The sequence below is a fragment of the Nycticebus coucang genome, chromosome 10, assembly GCF_027406575.1.
Source record: "Nycticebus coucang isolate mNycCou1 chromosome 10, mNycCou1.pri, whole genome shotgun sequence".
Lineage (NCBI taxonomy): Eukaryota > Metazoa > Chordata > Mammalia > Primates > Lorisidae > Nycticebus > Nycticebus coucang.
The window spans coordinates 65,280,933-65,300,730 of record NC_069789.1 but is presented as its reverse complement, the minus strand read 5'-3'; the positions used below and the strand labels follow the sequence as shown (position 1 = coordinate 65,300,730).

Sequence of the window (19,798 nt, the reverse complement as noted above, 5' to 3'; positions counted from 1 at the left end):
AGAAAATATTTTACTTGAATAATAATGGAAAGAAACTGCAGAAAACAGAAATTTTTATTATTTTAGCCATACTTGTGGGTGTATAGTGATTCTGTTTTCAATTTCTGTTTTTCTAATGGCAAATGTTAATGTGCTCATTTTACATCCCTTTCTGTCTTTAACTGGGTTTTGAAAAGTAGCAGAAGTGAACATACTTTTAAAAGCCACCATGTTTAAATAGAAAGCTTTGCCCAATAAGTATCCTAACTTCTAAAATGATACAGTGAAAAGAAATAGGCTTCAGAATCAAACAGTTTAGAGGCTCAAATCCTTCTGTGGAAAAATGACTTAGCTTTTGTAAACCTTAGACTTTCCACCTATAAAATGCTTTAAACAAATGTTGTTAAAATTCTATTTTAAAAGTTGAACTGGAAGAAACTTGCACATAAATGTTAATTTCCTTTACTATCTTTCCACACTAATACTTCAATTCATGGCACAATCGTCATTACCATCATCATTGCCATCCCCACGAAAAAAAAAAATAACCAAAATATTAAATTCATAAGATGCCCCGCCCAAGGGGGGGGCATTTAGGAAAGCTACATTTGTAACACTTGACTGTATTTTTTTTAGTTTGACACAAAAACTTTAAAAGCTGCCAAATGTTTGAACTACTAATTATCTCTTTATTTTTATTCCCCATTACATTTTTCTTATTATTCACAGAGAATGCCAATACCTCTTACACTTTTGTTCTTTTGTCTGAAAATAATATTCTTCTTTTGCTTGCATTCATTTAGAAAAACATCTCCAATACATTTTCTTCAATGAGGCTTACCCTGGCAAGCTTTCCCCATGCCCTACACTCCCTTGCATGTTTCTATGATGACGTTTCCCTACTTCTTCCAATAAGTATGTACTGGCCACCTGGAATGTGAGAAGTTGTATTATACATAGGCCCAGAATATTCAGGGAGACAAAGTATATTATTCTGAATACTTCTGAGAATCAATAGTGTGTGTGTATGTATATCCATTTTACCTGCAGTTCATACACTTTGGGGGAACACTTGATTTACTTCCAAAAAGATCTCTTAAAATTTGTATATTCAGGTAAAATAGATGTGCACAGCATGTCTGGGCACACTTAACAAGTAACAGTACCTTCAGTTTAGCTTCAACAAGTAATAGATAAATAATATCTCTTAAAATGTGTATATATTTTTGGTATCCTGTGTGTGTGTGTGTGTGTATTTGGTATATTTTTGGTATCCTGTGTGTGTGTGTGTGTATGTTTGTGGAGAGGGAGAGAAAGAGAGAGAGAGAGAGAGAGACACTAATTTACTATAAGGAATTGAGTTGCAGGATTATGGAGGCTGAGAAGTCCAAGGTCTGCAGTAGGTGAGCTGGAGACCCAGGAGAGCCAATAGTATAGTTCCTGTCCAAGTCCAGAGTCCTGAGATCCACCAGAGCCACTGGTACAAGTACAAGTTCCAGACTCTATTTGAGTCTGAAGCTAAGAAAAACTGATGGTAAAGCTTGAAGAAAGTCAATCAGAAAGAAACAATTCCTTTGTACTTAGCTTTTTATCCAATTTAGACTTTCGTTCTATTGGATGAGGTCCACCACACTGGAGAGGACAATATCCTTTACTCAGTCTACTGGTTCAAATGTTAATCTCATCCAGATTCACAGACAAACCCGAAAATAATGTTTAAACAAGTATCTCGGCAGCTCATGGCCCAGTCACATTACACATATGAATAGCCATCCCAAGTCTACTCCTTGTTAACTTGGCACCCATAAGCATCTTAAAACCATACTTAGTCTCCAAATAAAGACAACAATATGATCATAACTTCCTAATGAGACAACTGTCCTGTGTACAATCATATATGCATTAACCCTTTATCCAGAAGAGGAGGTAAATTCCCTGAGTGATGTTTACTCTTCTTGATATCCCATAACTTAATACTATGATGTAAAATTACCAATATTTAAGTACTATGATGTAAAGTTACTATATCCTATGTTACATGATAAGAGAATAAGAGAGAAAATAAAGATTGTGTGTGTATATATATATATATATATATATGTAAGATACACACCCATGCAGACATATTTATAGCAAAATAAGGAAAAATGCTAAAGATAATTTTAATCTTCAATTCTGCAACTTGTAATGTGGTTGTAGTTGATATTTCCCTTCTTCTATGATTAATTCTGTATTCCCTTTACCTTCAGCAAGCACCTCAGCTGGTTCCGGTTTTTTACTTGATGAAGTTACTCAAACCTTCATTCCTAAGGGGTCTTGGCCATTAGTAGTCCAGCTTGTATTGGGTTGTTATAGCTTTCCATTGGGATCAAAGACAGGGCAATAATATTAAAGGTCTCCTGTGTTATAACCTTCCTTATCCCACTGTGGAGAGTAATAGCCCAATTTCTCCTAGGTGGTCAGGATCAATAATCCCAGCAGCACAAGAACACTCTTCCTTGTCAATTTGGAGGCATGCAGAGTCCAAGGTGGTCAGGTTGCAGTCTTAATTTCTAATTCAAAGCGATCATTGTTGTGCTTCTGGGTAGAAGAATATCTTCCTTTAGAAGTAAGACCTGTCGTCAAGAAGAGCATGAGTTCATAAAAACAGGAAAAAAAATTTGGGTCAGTATGGGTCATAGTGAGTGATAGTCCTAGTCGTTTGACTCCTAGGAATCTTGGTTATCAAAGAAACAAACCCATAGATTAAATGCTGATTCACAGCACATATAGCTTTCTATAGAACCTTGTTGATCCCTACAAGGTATTGGCACGTAGGTGGCACTGCAGTTGAGTCTTCAAAAAGAGCCATTTCATATTTCTATCACATTGGTTGCTTCAGGATGACTGGGAACATGGTAAAACTAGTTATTTTGTAACATGGGCCCATTACCCCACTTCTTTTGTGGCCACGTGGGTCACTTGGTTGGAAGCAATGCTGTGTGGACTACCAAGACAGTACATAAGACATTCGGTGAGTCTATGGGTGCTAGTTTTGGCAAAAGCTTTGTGTGCAGGTCAGGCAAATCCATATCCACAGTGTCTATTCCTTTAAGAGGAAAATACTACCCCTTTCACGGTGGAATAAGCCCAAAGTAATCAACCTGCCACCAGGTAGCTGGCTGATCACTCCAAGAAATGATGCCATTTTAGGGACTTGATATTGGTCTGCACTGCCAGTAGATTGGAAATGCAGAGATGGTCAGGTGAGCCATGGAGGGTTGAATTCCACATAACAGCCCATGCTATTAAAACCCCACCCCTGCCACTGTGGTTTAATGCCACCACTTGGCTCCTGCCACTGCTGGATCCAATGACTTCTATTGCATTTAGGTTTCCCAATTCAGTAACTATAATTCACACTGTAACTTCTGGCTTACAGAGACAAGTGATCACAAAGCTCTTCAAGGATGGCAAGTCTTTTCTCACAAAATTAATCCTCATGGTAGTGGTGAAATAATGTGTCTTCTGGACTTAGCCAGTGTGTGTAAGTCATAAATGACAAATCTACCCTAACACTCTTGTTTCCTTAAGCTTTTGAATCCTTCCCTCTACATTAAACTGAAGGCAGATCCACCATTTCAAAGTCACTTATCCGTCATCTTTTGGTCCATATTTTAGTCAACCAATCAGTTATAGCCCTTCCTAACAATCTGTGTTGCAATATTAAGCACAGAATCTTTGCTTAGGGAGTCCATATCAATAAATTCAGCCTGATTCAACTTTATGTTCCTTTCACCATCATCCCACACTGTCAATATCCATTCCCACCCGTGCTTTTTCCCGGTTACTATCTGTATAAATTTAGAAACTCAAGTAATTTTTTGAAGTGCAGCGTACCTTCCCATGAATTGTCCCTCATCTTTAGGGCCCTGCTGGAACTTGAACCTAGTTATAGGTGAGAGTAGGTTCTCAAAGAATCAGCATAATATAGCCTATCAACTGCTCTAGGGGAAGCCATTTATTTCTTCAGGCAATGCAGTTAATCTTTTCATATGGGGATAACAGGGCTACTATCACTATCAAAGAAGACTGATCAGAACTTAGGGCTCCATGGCCTTCCTCAGCTCCAAAAATAGCCTCCCCATATATTCCATTTAAACTAGAAGGACCCGGTTTGTTCTCAGTCAATGCCATTACAGTAAACTCCTTAGTAGACCATGCATTCAACCTGCATTGTAATTCGGACATTTACAGGATACAATTCAGCATTTGATTTTAGACAATTTTAGCCCTGCAGGTTCAAGAGATCAGGGGACACATAGAAGTTTTCAAGTCTTTCTTTTAGTGCTTAAGTTGGAAATTCAAATCTCTGAGTTGATTCTTTCCTTTCGATATTTTGTCCAGCAATAATCAGAGCAACAAGCCAACCTCATTGTATTCGTTAGTTGAGGATCACCTACATATATGTTAAATATGGTATATGTAAGTTATATATATATATATCAGAAGAGAAAGAAAAAGAGAAGCAAAAAGAAGGAGAGAAGAGGGATATATAGAGAGTGCTTTACCTTGAGTTTGCCCATGCTATTATGAAGGGCTTACTTGGGTCTCGTGACTTAAAAGCAAATGCTCTTTTTTGTAACCTTTTAAACCTACAGGCCTGTACTTTTATCTGCTATAGTGTTTTTGAGCAACAGTGTGAGAAAGCAAGTGAAAATAAGAGAATAATATTCTAGATTAATCCACATGAAAAGGCAGTGCTTTGTGGACTTACATAATTGAGTTCCCAAATCATAAAGCTTCTTGATATACAAGATTAAGAAAATATAAATGTTGTGCCATAATGTATGCATATTCAGGAAAAATTTATACACATGCAAGTATCCAAAGAATTTTGGGGGAGGAAATTACAGAACTTTAGCTTTCCTGAAGGTTGTTATTCTAGTTAGAATTTCAAAAATGTGTTCCTAGAATAGACATGTTTTCAGGAAGATGAAAGTCTGCAAATTTTACACATCAATTTCCTGACAGGGACTTAATCTGTCATCTGCAAACTGTACACAATTATACGGGTTGCTGTGAGGTGTGTGTCACACTTTATGGGGGCAAGACATGATTGCAAGAGGGACTTTAACTAACAATTGCAATCAGTGTAACCTGGCTTATTGTACCCTCAATGAATCCCCAACAATAAAAAAAAAAGAAATGTTAAATGTTAAATACCTAGCATGTTTAGTGCAGAGGTAGGTCTTCAGTAAGTCAGAATTTTATTGTTTTTTAATTTTTTAGTTGCAGTTACACAATTTATTCAGAAATAGTTTTGTGACTCATCGCCTAGTATTCACCAAAATCTTCCATGAGAAAATACGAATTTCAAAATTCTGTGTAGCTAAGAAAGTTTAACAGCTGCTCCAATTCACCCCATTGCTCAATTCTGCTTACACCTGAGAAAGGCAATATGAAGGAGAAGAAAGTATTTCAAACCAACCATTTTGCTTCTTGTCAGCAACCATATGAAAAGTTTTGACAAGTGAAGAATTAAAACTCATCATTAGAATGTAGCCAGTGATCTATTTCATTAATGAGCCTCTTCGTGGTGGCACAAGGCTCAGAAAGAAAGAAGTTCTTTAGCATTATCTTCAATGATTTGTAAATTTAATCTTGATATTTTTTATGTCTTTGTAGATTCCTTTTGCAATAAAAACAACACCAGGTGCCTCTCGAACTCTTGCCAAAACAATTCCTCGTGCAAGAGTTTTTCGGAAGATAATAATTGCCGTTGTTCAGACACAGCCAATAATCCGGACAAAGACTGTGACAACGTGGAAGACCCTTGTCACTCCAGTCCCTGTCACGGGGCCGCCACCTGCGTAAACACAGGAGCAATGAGCTTTCTGTGCGAATGTCCTCCCGGGTACAGTGGGGCGGCCTGTGAAACCACCGTGGGCCCCTGTGGCACGAGCTCCTGCCAGCACGGCGGTATCTGCCGTCCCGATCCTGGTCACCCTGTCTGCACCTGCCCTGCGGGATACGCCGGGAGATTCTGTGAAACAGACGTGCAGGAGTGCGCCTCCATCCCCTGCCACAACGGGGCCCTGTGCCAGGATGGGGTCAATAGCTACTCCTGCTTCTGTGTCCCCGGATACCAAGGCAGGCACTGTGACTTGGAGGTGGATGAATGCGTCTCAGATCCCTGCAAGAATGAGGCCACGTGCCTCAACGAAATAGGAAGATACACTTGTGTCTGTCGGCACGGTTATTCCGGTAAGCGTGGTTACATCTGAATCCCAGATGGTGTTACAGCTTTCCCTTTCTTTCATACGGCAGAAGCAAAGGTGACATGTTTCTGTCTCATCCAGTCATTTATGAAAACAGGTAAGTTCTTGACACGAATTAATTGCTAGATAGGAAATTTCTTAAACTATTTAAAATCGACTGAATCCACTGAACTCCGAATGGTATGAACCGTCACTGTTGCTGTTTTAAAGGCATCGCTATTTGATTTAAAGCTTAAGATTCCATCTAAGTATTAGCGAGCCCCAAGGGGCCTAGCCTTCCAGGTGAGGACGTTTCGCGTTTCCTCATCTGTACAGGCTCCTCTTTCCTTCTAGCTCGGGTCTGCCTTACAAGCCCAAAGCTTGACATTGCAGCCTGCTGGAAAGGCTGGAAGTGGTGGGTTTCTAACAGTGAAGTGTGACTAACAAATCAATGACAACAAGCTGATGGATGGTGGTAAATCAGATAAATCATTATTATTATTATTATTTCATCTCCTGGAAAGAAAAAATAATACTACCTAATATTTATTTAGTCTTCACAATGTTTCTGCTGATATTTTATGTTAAAAATAGAGTAACAAGTTGACAACTCATTACCAAGTCACATATATCCTCACACTCAGTTTTGATCCTCCCCAACATCCTGAATCAAAGTTACCCATTTAGGCCAATTCCTCATGATGACTACCTTTCTTGCTTTACTTTACTCTTTAGGTTGTCCACCTACTCGTAAGGGGGCAACTCACTGAGTTGATGCTTACTCACATTCATTCATTCTGACCTCTGCTCACAGCTTTCCGGTGATATGCACACCTTTGAGAAATTGCTCATATTGTAATACTTTTCCCCTTAGCTCTTGCCACGTTCATAGCTGCCAGTAGTGCTGGGCTTTCAACTCATCTTCTTCTTTCAACTCTTTCACACTTCTTTATCTTGCCATCCTTTTTCAAAGTGCATTAAGCAATATAGCTATTTGGAAAATATTCCTCTTCAAAATTTGCACCGGCACCTTCCAGTCTCATTCTGATGTTACATATTCCAGAAATACAGTCTTTACAGAGTAGACATATCACTAATTGTTCTGAAATGAAACTTTCTCACTCTCCACCATCCCTTACCTACAACAGTCTTCAAAATCTACTGTTTTGCCATCTAAGATGATTTCCAAATTGAGTTCATTCATTCGGTTCCTTGGCTCACGTCTTCCTCATCTGTTATGTGTGTGCAATCTCCCAAACTCTCACTTCCAGCCTCTGCCTTTTCCAAGTTGCTCTGAACACTGCCTTTGAAGTAATTCTTCTAAAATAGACCTATGCCATGTTCTTCCCAAGGGCCTTGAGAGCACCACACTATATAGAAAATAATTGTAGCCTCTCATTCAAAGCCCTCCACAATTTGTACCCTACATTAGTCTTATTACCACATCCTTCCACCAAGTCATTCTATTTCCCTCCCCTTCTAATGTCCTTTCCCCCCTTCACAATGTCTACTTTTTATAAGTTCTCCTCTGCTTTTAGCCCTAGTTCAAATATTACCTAACTCACAGAGTTTTCCAGATTCTCTTTCTGTTGGAATAATACTTTCACACTGATGCAGTAATTATATTAACGCTTCCATTCTAGTTGGCACCTCCATTAAAGAATTTCCTATATAACTGGCTTATTGTACCCTCAATGAATCCCCAACAATAAAAAAAAATTTGAAAAAATATTAAATTGACAAATAAAATTGTAAACAGTCAGGTGTACAATGTGAGGATTTGATATACATAAAAAAAAAAGAATTTCCTATAGTCTTTCCTATTTCACAGTTATCTATGTTTTTCTTTCCCACCCCCAACTAGAATGTTGGTTCCTAAAGGATAGAAGTCATGTTTTATATTTATTCTTTAATTCATCAGTAATACTTCTAGAGTGTCTATTAATGTCAGTTAATGTATTAAGAGGAGGAGGCCTTCTTCCTCAAAGTGGCTAGCCCTGTGTTTGTGAATAAAGTTTGCTTAATAAGCTATTACTGAGTTTATTCTGTTTTAAATTCTTTCATATATTTCTTTCTTTCTTTCTTTTTTTCTTTAAAGTAGAGTCCCACTTTCTTGCCCCCATAGAGTGCCATGCATCATAGCTCACAGCAATCTCAGACTCTTGGGCTCAAGTGATCCTCTTGCCTCAGCCTCCCAAGTAGCCGAGATTAAAGGCACCCATCACTATACCCAGGTATTTTTAGAGATGCGGTCTCCTTCTTGCTCAGACTGGTCTCAAACTCATGAGCTCAAGTGATCCATCCGCCTCAGCCTCTGATTACAGGTGTGAGGCACCATGCTGAGCCTCTTTCGTATATTTTTAGGTATACTTAATGTTGATGAAACTGAGCTAAATAGATATCAAACTAGAGTTTACCTTCTCTATTATCTCATGTATACTTAATGAGGCTAGAATCTTGCGTCCAGTAGAAAATTATTTTATTGAGCGCATCTCAATTACCAGTATTATGCTAAATGTCATGGGAAATATTAAAGGAGCTATAAAATGATATTTATATATGAAAAACCTCCTTGTTTATATGTGTATGCCACACTGTCATGTCTATTTTATTTTATTATAGTTATATCAATTGAATTTCAATTTTTTAAAATTTTTCAATAAAAATGAGAAATAAATTGTTGTGAGCATGGCTTGGAATTGCTTTGTTTCCAATGATTACTTTTAAAAATTACTATGGCTCATTAAGTTAGTATCTTCTAATTCTTGCTGCTATTTAAAGTGTAAATGACAATTAAAAGGAATAGACCTGAGATAGAATTAATGTTTCAGATATATTAAGTATAATATCCTGTGATAGTTTTATAATTGCAAAAACACAGCTTGAAAAATTATGTTTTAGACAAAATGTCTACATACAATAACTAAGAAAATGCCATGAAGGACACATTGAACAGTTTGATGAGAATATTTCAGATTGCATATGAAACTAGCACATTGTACCCCTTGATTGCACTAATGTACGCAGCTATGATTTAACAATAAAAGAAAAAAAAAGAAAAAAGAAAAAAATGAAAATGCAAATAAAACCAAAAAAGAAAAAAAAGAAAAATTATGTTTTATGATGTGTATATTTTTCTACATTCTAATTTAATTGGTTTTTAATAAATCCTTTCAGTGGTCTAAATTTAGGCATAGGGATGGCTCCTGTGGCTTAAGGAGTAGGGCGCTGACCCCATATGCCAGAGGTGGCGGGATCAAACCCAGCCCCAGCCAAAAACTGCAAATAATAATAATAATAATAAATTTAGGCATAAAAGATGTCAAGGGTGTATTCCCAATGAGAAACGTAGTAAAATTCCATCATAAGGCACTTCACCCTACATTCATTCATACTGTGAGTTAGTTAACTGTATCCCTCAGGACCCAAGGAGAATGAGTGCCCTTTTTTCACTATAGCCCATGAAGTCCACAATGAGGATGCTTTTGTTGCCAATCCCTGACATAATGATGTTGTTCCTTATTTGACTATATTCTTTCTTTGTTTTCAAAACAGTCAGCTAAATTTTATTATTTCAGCTTTCTGGTGACATATATAAAACTTGCTTGCAAACAGAATTTAAATGAGAGACTCATAAGGCAGTAAGAGTTAGGTCTATTATTAGCTTGTTAGGTCTTTTTCAGGTACAAAAAATGTAATTGTAAACCTGTTTACCAATTTCCTACACAAGTGGGATAGCCTGTGTTGTGGGAGCTCATCAGTGGTTCTCAGCCCTGACTCCTCATTAGCAATTACCCAGGGAGATCTGAAATAGAGGTGGTCATACCGTACCTTCGGAGGGTCAAATTTAATTGATGGTTCCAATGTACAGCTAAGGCTGGGAGCCAAAAATTAAGTTTATGTGAACTTAATTTAGAAGTGTTGCTTGCACTCTACCATTACGTAGGCACACAGGGAGGTTTGTTTACTTCATTGCTATGTCGTGATTGTGGCAGTTCAGGCCAATTAATGAGAAACTCCCTCCCCCAAAGAAGGTCACTAGAACCAAGGGAAAAGCCAAAGTTGAGAAGACAAGAGAAAGATCACCAGCTATCAGCATTGATGCTCTGGAGTGCCCTGACTCAATCAAGACCTCCCAATGAATCCTGAAAGCTGCATTATGATGACTTTGCTGCTGTGTGCTGCATCTGGTTATAGAGTGATCATAAATAACTTGGCTTATAGGAAAAAAACCTGTGTTCCTCTGAGCAGCAAAGTAAGAAAAAGTAATACATTTTAAAGGACAGAGAAGTAGAAGGGGAAAAGAGCTGTGGGGCACGGAGAGGGTTCACACTGTGTGAATTCTCTTCCATGTGTGGTGTGTGTTCCATGAGCAGTTCATTCATGAACTACAGAAATGGGCTTGGAGAGATGCTGGTGAGAGTCCACTGTGCATAAGCAAAACTCCAAATGAAGCAGAAAGGAAGCAGCTGCAAACTGTTCCTTAATGAAAAGACTATTAGCTCTGAGCATGTAACTGCCTTTAGGTCACGTTTACGCAATGAATCATTTTATAACTGATGTCTTCCCTAAAATTAGCCAGATTGATTAATGTACATTTTTCACATTAAAATAACTGCAGGTGAGAAAAACAGGGCTGTAGGAGAGCAGGGAAAGAGCAAAACAAATTAGTGTAGGAAAATAATCTGATTTCCTCTATCCTGAGATAGATCTTTGGCATAAAAATAATCTTTTGGGGAAATAAGAAAATTTACTACATGAAATTTACTTTTCAATTACTTTCAATAAGACGTATCTTTATTTCAAAAAGAAAAAATAGTGAGGGGAGGAGACAAGATGGCTAACTGAAGTCAGCTTTCCACAGAGGGTCCTGTCCAGTAGGAGAGTTAAAGGACAAAAATTCAGCAAGTAACCTGGTGGATTTGAGCTGCACTAAGAGAGAAGGTTGAAGAACGCACGTCAACCCCGCTGAGGTGAGCTGTGACCACAAGGATACAAACAAAAGGTACAAAATCCATTACCAAGCAGATGGGAGTCCCCTCGCCCACGAGAACGGCTCAGAGTCTCCCACAAACAATCGGGCAGAGTTCAAAGGTCCTCCCACTACACTCCATGGGAGAGACCCTCTAAAAACTGGACCTACCTCCCCTACTAGGGTGCCACAGAGTCCTCCAGCCAGGCATAAAACTATATAAACTGTATATAGTCTCTACCTAGAATTCTGAGCTCCCAGCGCTCCCCTTCACTCACACTGAGGTCTGGAGGCCAGTCCCAATCGGCAGACAGGGGACCTCACTGGAGTGGCTGTTCCCTGAGGCACAGTGTGACAGCCATCTTTTGGTGACAATACAGCCAGGCATAAAACTGTGTAAAGCTGTGTGTGTTCTCTGCCCGCAACACCAGGCTCCCAGCACTCCCCGCGCTCCCCTCTGCTCTCACTCTAAGGTCTGGAGGCCTGTCCCCCAGGGGTCCAGACTCTTGGGCGATTGCTCAAGGGGTGTAGACAGTGCTGGGCTGAAGCCGGTCGATGTAGACTCTGGGGTACGGGAGCGGAGAGAGGACGGTTGGCCAGAAGAGAGCTACACTGGAGCAGCAGTTGCCTGAGCCATAAAACAGCAGCCCTCTTTTGCTAGCAATACAGCTCACTACCGAATATTCTGAAGCCACACCCCCTGTCTCCCCTAGGCAACCAGAGACTCTGAGTACAGGATTTGCCTGAGGCAACTCCAACTTGCAAACTGGGGAAACTCCCAGGGCAGGGCTGATCCAGAGATCCGCTTTACTAAACCTAAGATGCACCTGGCCTTCAGGGGATCGTCAGCCTATAGACAATACAAGAGCAAAGACAAGCTGATTTGGAACTCAATTCAGGTTCTCTTCTGCAGGGGAACCACAGAGTTGTTCTGTTCTGTTCTGTCAGTAACATTAATCAGGGGTGAGATAGGACCTGAGTGAAAACCCCCCAACCTTCATTAAGCACCCAAGGTTATCAGGCCTCACCTCCTCCTGCTAGAGAGAGGCAGAGCACAGCGGCCTGAAAGACTTCCTTGTAATTCAGGCAGTTGCAAACTCCTAGAGTACCGATTCACTACAGGCAACTGGGTCAGCCAACTGCAGGGCTATCAGTGACTGGGTGTGACAGGGGTGCAAGGTGGGGAAGGAGGCAGCAACCTTCCCAGACTGATCTATTGCTGGGTGGCTCCTCCTGACTCCATGCAGCACTAGAGCAAGCCACACCAGAGTAGTCACCAGACCCTTGTGATCCAGTTCCCAGAGACCTCTTAAACACTCTCACCCGAGACAGGTGCAGACTGAGACAATTGATTTGGACTTTTTGAACTGAACCAATCTCCTGAGGACAAATCAGGTGGTGCCCTGGGTGCACAGTGGTAGGAAGGTTTGATTTTTCTTTTCCAATTATTTGCCAGTGGGGGGTGGAGTGACTTAATTGCTGATATTTCTCCACAGCCGAGACTTCAATCCAGAGTATTTGTTTCACTAGGGTGGAACAGAAACCAGCTAAAAACAAGACAGAACCACTTAGCCCCACCACACCAGACAGGGCCCCACTTTCTCAGGCCACAACCCTGTACAGGCCCTTGACAAAGCCCCAGGGGAAAAAAATCAAGGGGAGTAAAACAACCATGGGGTGGAATCAGCGGAAAAACTCTGGTAACATGAATAATCAGAATAGATCAAACCCCCCAAGGAAAGATATGGCAGATGTAATTAAAGATCCCATTCATAAACAACTGGCTGAGATGTCAGAAATTGAATTCAGAATTTGGATTGCAGACAAGAAAGTGGAATTAAGAATTCGAGGAGAAAGTCAAAAGTTGTCTCAAGAATTTAACAAATTTAAAGACAAAACCACCAAAGACTTAGACACACTGAAGCAAGAATTTCCAGCCCTCAAAGATATGAAAAATACAGTAGAATCCCTCAGCAACAGAATGGAGCAAGCAGAAGAAAGGATTTCTGACATCAAAGATAAAGCATTTGAACGCTCCCAAACTCTCAAAGAGGAAGAGAAATGGAGAGCAAAAATGGATCATTCTCTCAGAGAGCTCTGGGATAATTCAAAGAAGGCAAATATCCGAATCACTGGAGTTCCAGAAACAGATGAAGTGGCCTCGCTGGTCACAGAGGCTCTTCTGCATGAAATTATGAAAGAGAATTTTCCAGACATGCCTAGAGATTCTGAAATTCAGATAGCAGACAGCTTCAGAACCCCAGCATGACTCAACCCCAATAAGACATCCCCCAGGCATATCATAATTAACTTCACTAAAGTTAATATGAAGGAGAAAATTCTCAAAGTGGCCAGGAGAAAGAAAACCATTACCTTCAAAGGGAAGAATATTAGAATGACTGCAGATCTCTCTGATGAAACTTTTCAAGCCAGAAGAGGGTGGTCACCGACTTTTAATCTCCTAAAGCAAAATAACTTTCAACCCCGGATCTTGTATCCAGCTAAATTGAGTTTCATTTATGGTGGAGAAATTAAATACTTTAATGACATTCATATGTTGAAGAAATTTGCCATAACCAAACCGGCTCTTCAGGATATTCTCAGACCTATCCTCCATAATGACTACCCCAATCCTATACCACAAAAGTAAACTCACTCAGAAACTTCGGATCAAACTCCAATTTCCACACAGGCGAAAGGTTTAAAAATGCCCACTGGACTTTTGAAAAACTCGATACCCAAAACTTCACCATACTTATCAATATTCTCCATTAATGTGAACGGCTTAAACTGTCCTCTAAAGAGGCATAGGTTAGCTGACTGGATACAAAAACTCAGGCCAGATATCTGTTGCATACAAGAGTCACATCTTAACTTAAAAGACAAATACAGAGTCAGTGTGAAAGGATGGTCATCCATATTTCAGGCAAATGGTAATCAGAAAAAAGCAGGTGTTGCAATTTTATTTTTAGATACAATAGGCTTTAAACCAACAAAAGTAAGGAAGGACAAGAATGGTCACTTCATATTTGTTAAGGGTAATACTCACTATGATGAGATCTCAATTATTAATATCTATGCACCCAACCAGAATGCACCTCAATTTATAAGAGAAACTCTAACAGACATGAGCAACTTGATTTCCTCCAGCTCCATAATAGTCGGAGATTTCAACACTCCTTTGGTAGTGTTGGACCGATCCTCCAACAAGAAGCTGAACAAAGAAATCCTAGATTTAAACCTAACCATCCAACATTTGGATTTAGCAGACATCTACAGAACATTTCATCCCAACAAAACTGAATACACATTCTTCTCATCAGCCCATGGAACTTACTCCAAATCAATCACATCTTAGGTCGCAAGTCTAACCTCAGTAAATTTAAAGGAATAGAAATTATTCCATGCATTGTCTCAGACCACCATGGAATAAAACTTGAGCTGAGTAACAACAGGAATCTGCATACTCATACAAAAACATGGAAGTTAAATAACCTTATGCTGAATGATAGCTGGGTCAGAGATGAGATTAGGAAAGAAATTCCCAATTTTTTGGAACAAAACAACAATGAAGACACGAACTATCAGAACCTCTGGGACACCGCAAAGGCAGTTCTAAGAGGGAAATTTATAGCACTGCAAGCCTTCCTCACGAGAACGGAAAGAGAGGAAGTTAGCAACTTAATGGGACATCTCAAGCAACTGGAAAAGGAAGAATATTCCAACCCCAAACCCAGTAGAAGAAAAGAAATAACCAAAATTAGAGCAGAATTAAATGAAATTGAAAACAAAAGAATAATACAACAGATCAATAAATCAAAAACCTGGTTTTTCAAAAACGTCAATAAAATAGATAAACCTTTGGCCAACCTAATCAGGAAAAAAAGAGTAAAATCTCTAATCTCATCAATCAGAAACAACAAAGACGAAATAACAACAGACTCATCAGAAATCCAAAAAATCCTTACTGAATATTACAAGAAACTCTATTCTCGGAAATATGAAAATCTGAAGGAAATTGACTGATACTTGGAACCACATCACCTTCCAAGACTTAGCCAGAATCAAGTTGAAATGTTGAACAGGCCCATATCAAGTTCGGAAATAGCATCAACCATACAAAACCTCCCTAAAAAGAAAAGCCTGGGACCAGATGGTTTCACGTCAGAATTCTACCAAACGTTTAAAGAGGAATTAGTACCTATATTACTCAACCTGTTCCAAAATGTAGAAAAAGAAGGAAGACTACCCAACACGTTCTATGAAGCAAACATCACCCTGATCCCCAAACCAGGAAAAGACCCAACAAGAAAAGAAAATTATAGACCGATATCACTAATGAATATAGATGCAAAAATATTCAACAAGATCCTAACAAACAGAATCCAGCAACACATCAAAGAAATTGTACATCATGACCAACTTGGTTTTATCCCAGGGTCTCAAGGCTGGTTCATATACGTAAATCTATAAATGTAATCCAGCACATAAACAAATTAAAAAACAAAGACCATATGATTCTCTCAATCGATGCAAAGATTCTATCAAATCTTTTGATAATATCCAGCATCCCTTCATGATCAGAACACTTAAGAAAATCAGTATAGAAGGGACATTTCCTAAACAGGTAGAGACCATCTACAGCAAACCCACAGCCAATATTATATTGAATGGAGTTAAATTGGAATCATTTCCACTCAGATCAGGAGTCAGACAAGGTTGCCCATTGTCTCCATTGCTCTTTAACATTGTAATGGAAGTTTTAGCCACCACAATTAGGGAAGAAAAGGTGATCAAGGGTATCCATATAGGGTCAGAAGAGATCAAACTTTCGCTCTTCACGGATGATATGATAGTATATCTGGAAAACACTAGGGACTCTACTGCAAAACTCTTAGAAGTGATCAAGGAATACAGCAGCGTCTCGGGTTACAAAATCAACATTCATAAATCGGTAGCCTTTATATATACCAACAATAGTCAAGTTGAAAAAACAGTTAAGGACTCTATCCCATTCACAGTAGTGCCAAAGAAGATGAAATATTTGGGGATTTATCTAACAAAGGACGTGAAAGATCTCTATAAAGAGAACTATGAAACTCTAAGAAAAGAAATAGCTGAAAATATTAACAAATGGAAAAACATACCATGCTCATGGCTGGGAAGAATCAACATTGTTAAAATGTCCATACTACCGAAAGCAATATATAATTTCAATGCAATCCCTATTAAAGTTCCACTGTCATACTTTAAAGATCTTGAAAAAACAATACTTCGTTTTATATGGAATCAGAAAAAACCTCGAATAGCCAAGACATTACTCAGAAATAAAAACAAAGCAGGAGGAATTATGCTAACAGACCTCAGACTATACTACAAATCGATAGTGATCAAAACAGCATGGTATTGGCACAAGAACAGAGAAGTTGATGTCTGGAACAGAATAGAGAACCAAGAGATGAATCCAGCTACTTACCATTATTTAATCTTTGACAAGCCAATTAAAAACATTCAGTGGGGAAAAGATTCCCTATTTAACAAATGGTGCTGGGTGAACTGACTGGCAACCTGTAGAAGACTGAAACTGGACCCACACCTTTCACCATTAACTAAGATAGACTCTCACTGGATCAAAGATTTAAACTTAAGACATGAAACTATAAAAATACTAGAGGAGAGTGCAGGGAAAACCCTTGAAGAAATCGGTCTGGGCGAGTATTTTATGAGGAGGACCCCCTGGGCAATTGAAGCTGCTTCAAAAATACACTACTGGGACCTGATCAAACTAAAAAGCTTCTGCACAGCCAAGAATACAGTAAGTAAAGCAAGTAAACAGCCCTCAGAATGGGAGAAGATATTTGCAGGTTATGTCTCCAACAAAGGTTTAATAAACAGAATCCATAGAGAACTCAAACGCATTAGCAAGAATAGAACAAGGGATCCCATCGCAGGCTGGGCAAGGGATTTGAAGAGAAACTTCTCTGAAGAAGACTGGCGTGCGGCCTTCAGACATATGAAAAAATGCTCATCATCTTTAATCATCAGAGAAATGCAAATCAAAACTACTTTGAGATACCATCTAACTCCAGTGAGACTAGCCTATATCACAAAATCCCAAGACCAGAGATGTTGGCGCGGATGTGGAGAAAAGGGAACACTTTTGCACTGCTGGTGGGAATGCAAATTAATACATTCCTTTTGGAAAGAGATATGGAGAACACTTAGAGATCTAAAAATAGATCTGCCATTCAATCCTGTAATCCCTCTACTGGGCATATGCCCAGAAGACCAAAAATCACATCATAACAAAGATATTTGTACCAGAATATTTATTGCAGCCCAATTCATAATTGCTAAGTCATGGAAGAAGCCCAAGTGCCCATCGATCCATGAATGGATTAATAAATTGTGGTATATGTACACCATGGAATATTATGCAGCCTTAAAGAAACATGGACACTTTACCTCTTTCATGTTTACATGGATGGAGCTGGAACATATTCTTCTTAGTAAAGTATCTCAAGAATGGAAGAAAAAGTACCCAATGTACTCAGCCCTACTATGAAACTAATTTAGGGTTTTCACATGAAAGCTACAACCCAGTTACAACCTAAGAATAGGGAGAAGGGGGAAAGTGAGGGGAGGGATGGGGAAGGTGGGTAGAGGGAAGGAGATTGGTGGGATTACACCAGCGGTGCATCTTACAAGGGTGTATGTGAAACTTGGTAAATGGTCTGTAAAGCTAGTGAATGATGCCCCATGATCATATCAATGTACACAGCTATGATTTAATAAAAAAAAAAAGAAAAGAAAAAATAGTAAAAAATTTATTCTACATTCAAGAAAATGTATTAGTACATCAAGAATAATTAGAAGGCTAGTTAGTGAAGACAGAGTAGTGAGAAGGCTTTTGTTTTTGTTTTTGTTTTTTTTGATTAATTTTTTTTTTTTTTTTTATTGTTGGGGATTCATTGAGGGTACAATAAGCCAGTTACACTGATTGCAATTGTTAGGTAAAGTCCCTCTTGCAATCATATCTTGCCCCCATAAAGTGTGACACACACTAAGGCCCCACCCCCGTCCCTCCATCCCTCATTCTGCTTCCCCCCCCATAACCTTAATTGTCATTAATTGTCCTCATATCAAAATTGAGTACATAGGATTCATGCTTCTCCATTCTTGTGATGCTTTACTAAGAATAATGTCTTCCACTTCCATCCAGGTTAATACGAAGGATGTAAAGTCTCCATTTTTTTTAATGGCTGAATAGTATTCCATGGTATACATATACCACAGCTTGTTAATCCATTCCTGGGTTGGTGGGCATTTAGGCTGTTTCCACATTTTGGCGATTGTAAATTGAGCTGCAATAAACAGTCTAGTACAAGTGTCCTTATGAGAAAAGGATTTTTTTCCTTCTGGGTAGATGCCCAGTAATGGGATTGCAGGATCAAATGGGAGGTCTAGCTTGAGTGCTTTGAGGTTTCTCCATACTTCCTTCCAGAAAGGTTGTACTAGTTTGCAGTCCCACCAGCAGTGTAAAAGTGTTCCCTTCTCTCCACATCCACGCCAGCATCTGCAGTTTTGAGATTTTGTGATGTGGGCCATTCTCACTGGGGTTAGATGATATCCCAGGGATGTTTTGATTTGCATTTCTCTAATATATAGAGATGATGAACATTTTTTCATGTGTTTGTTAGCCATTCATCTGTCGTCTTTAGAGAAAGTTCTATTCATGTCTCTTGCCCATTGATATAAGGGATTGTTGGCTTTTTTTTCATGTGGATTAATTTGCGTTCTCTATAGATCCTGGTTATCAAGCTTTTGTCTGATTGAAAACATGCAAATATCCTTTCCCATTGTGTGGGTTGTCTCTTTGCTTTGGTTATTGTGTCCTTAGCTGTACAGAAGCTTTTCAGTTTAATGAAGTCCCATTTGTTTATTTTTGTTGTTGTTGCAATTGCCGTGGCAGTCTTCTTCACGAAGTCTTCCCCCAGGCCAATATCTTCCAGTGTTTTCCCTATGCTTTCTTTGAGGATTTTTATTGTTTCATGCCTTAAATTTAAGTCCTTTATCCATCTTGAATCAATTTTTGTGAGTGGGGAAAGGTGTGGGTCCAGTTTCAGTCTTTTACATGTAGACATCCAATTCTCCCAACACCATTTATTGAATAGGGAGTCTTTCCCCCAAGGTAAGTTCTTGTTTGGTTTATCAAAGATTAGGTGGTTGTAAGATGTTAGTTTCATTTCTTGGTTTTCAATTCGATTCCAAGTGTCTATGTCTCTGTTTTGGTGCCAGTACCATGCTGTCTTGACCACTATGGCTTTGTAGTACAGACTAAAATCTGGTATGCTGATGCCCCCAGCTTTATTTTTGTTACAGAGAACTGCCTTAGCTATACGGGGTTTTTTCCGGTTCCATACAAAACGCAGAATCATTTTTTCCAAATCTTGAAAGTATGATGTAGGTACTTTGATAGGAATGGCATTGAATAGGTAGATTGCTTTGGGAAGTGTAGACATTTTAACAATGTTGATTCTTCCCATCCATGAGCATGGTATGTTCTTCCATTTGTTAATATCCTCTGCTATTTCCTTTCTGAGGAGTT

General features: G+C 39.0%; 1 protein-coding gene across 1 annotated transcript in view; it reads left to right on the top strand.

Moving 5' to 3' along the window:
* Positions 1 to 19,798, top strand: part of CRB1 (crumbs cell polarity complex component 1) — a 261,529-nt gene that overhangs the window by 75,412 nt on the left and 166,319 nt on the right. The window contains exon 2 of the mRNA XM_053606351.1: positions 5,647 to 6,225. Within this exon, the coding sequence (XP_053462326.1) occupies positions 5,647 to 6,225 (579 nt within the window). The remainder of the gene's footprint in view (positions 1 to 5,646; positions 6,226 to 19,798) is intronic.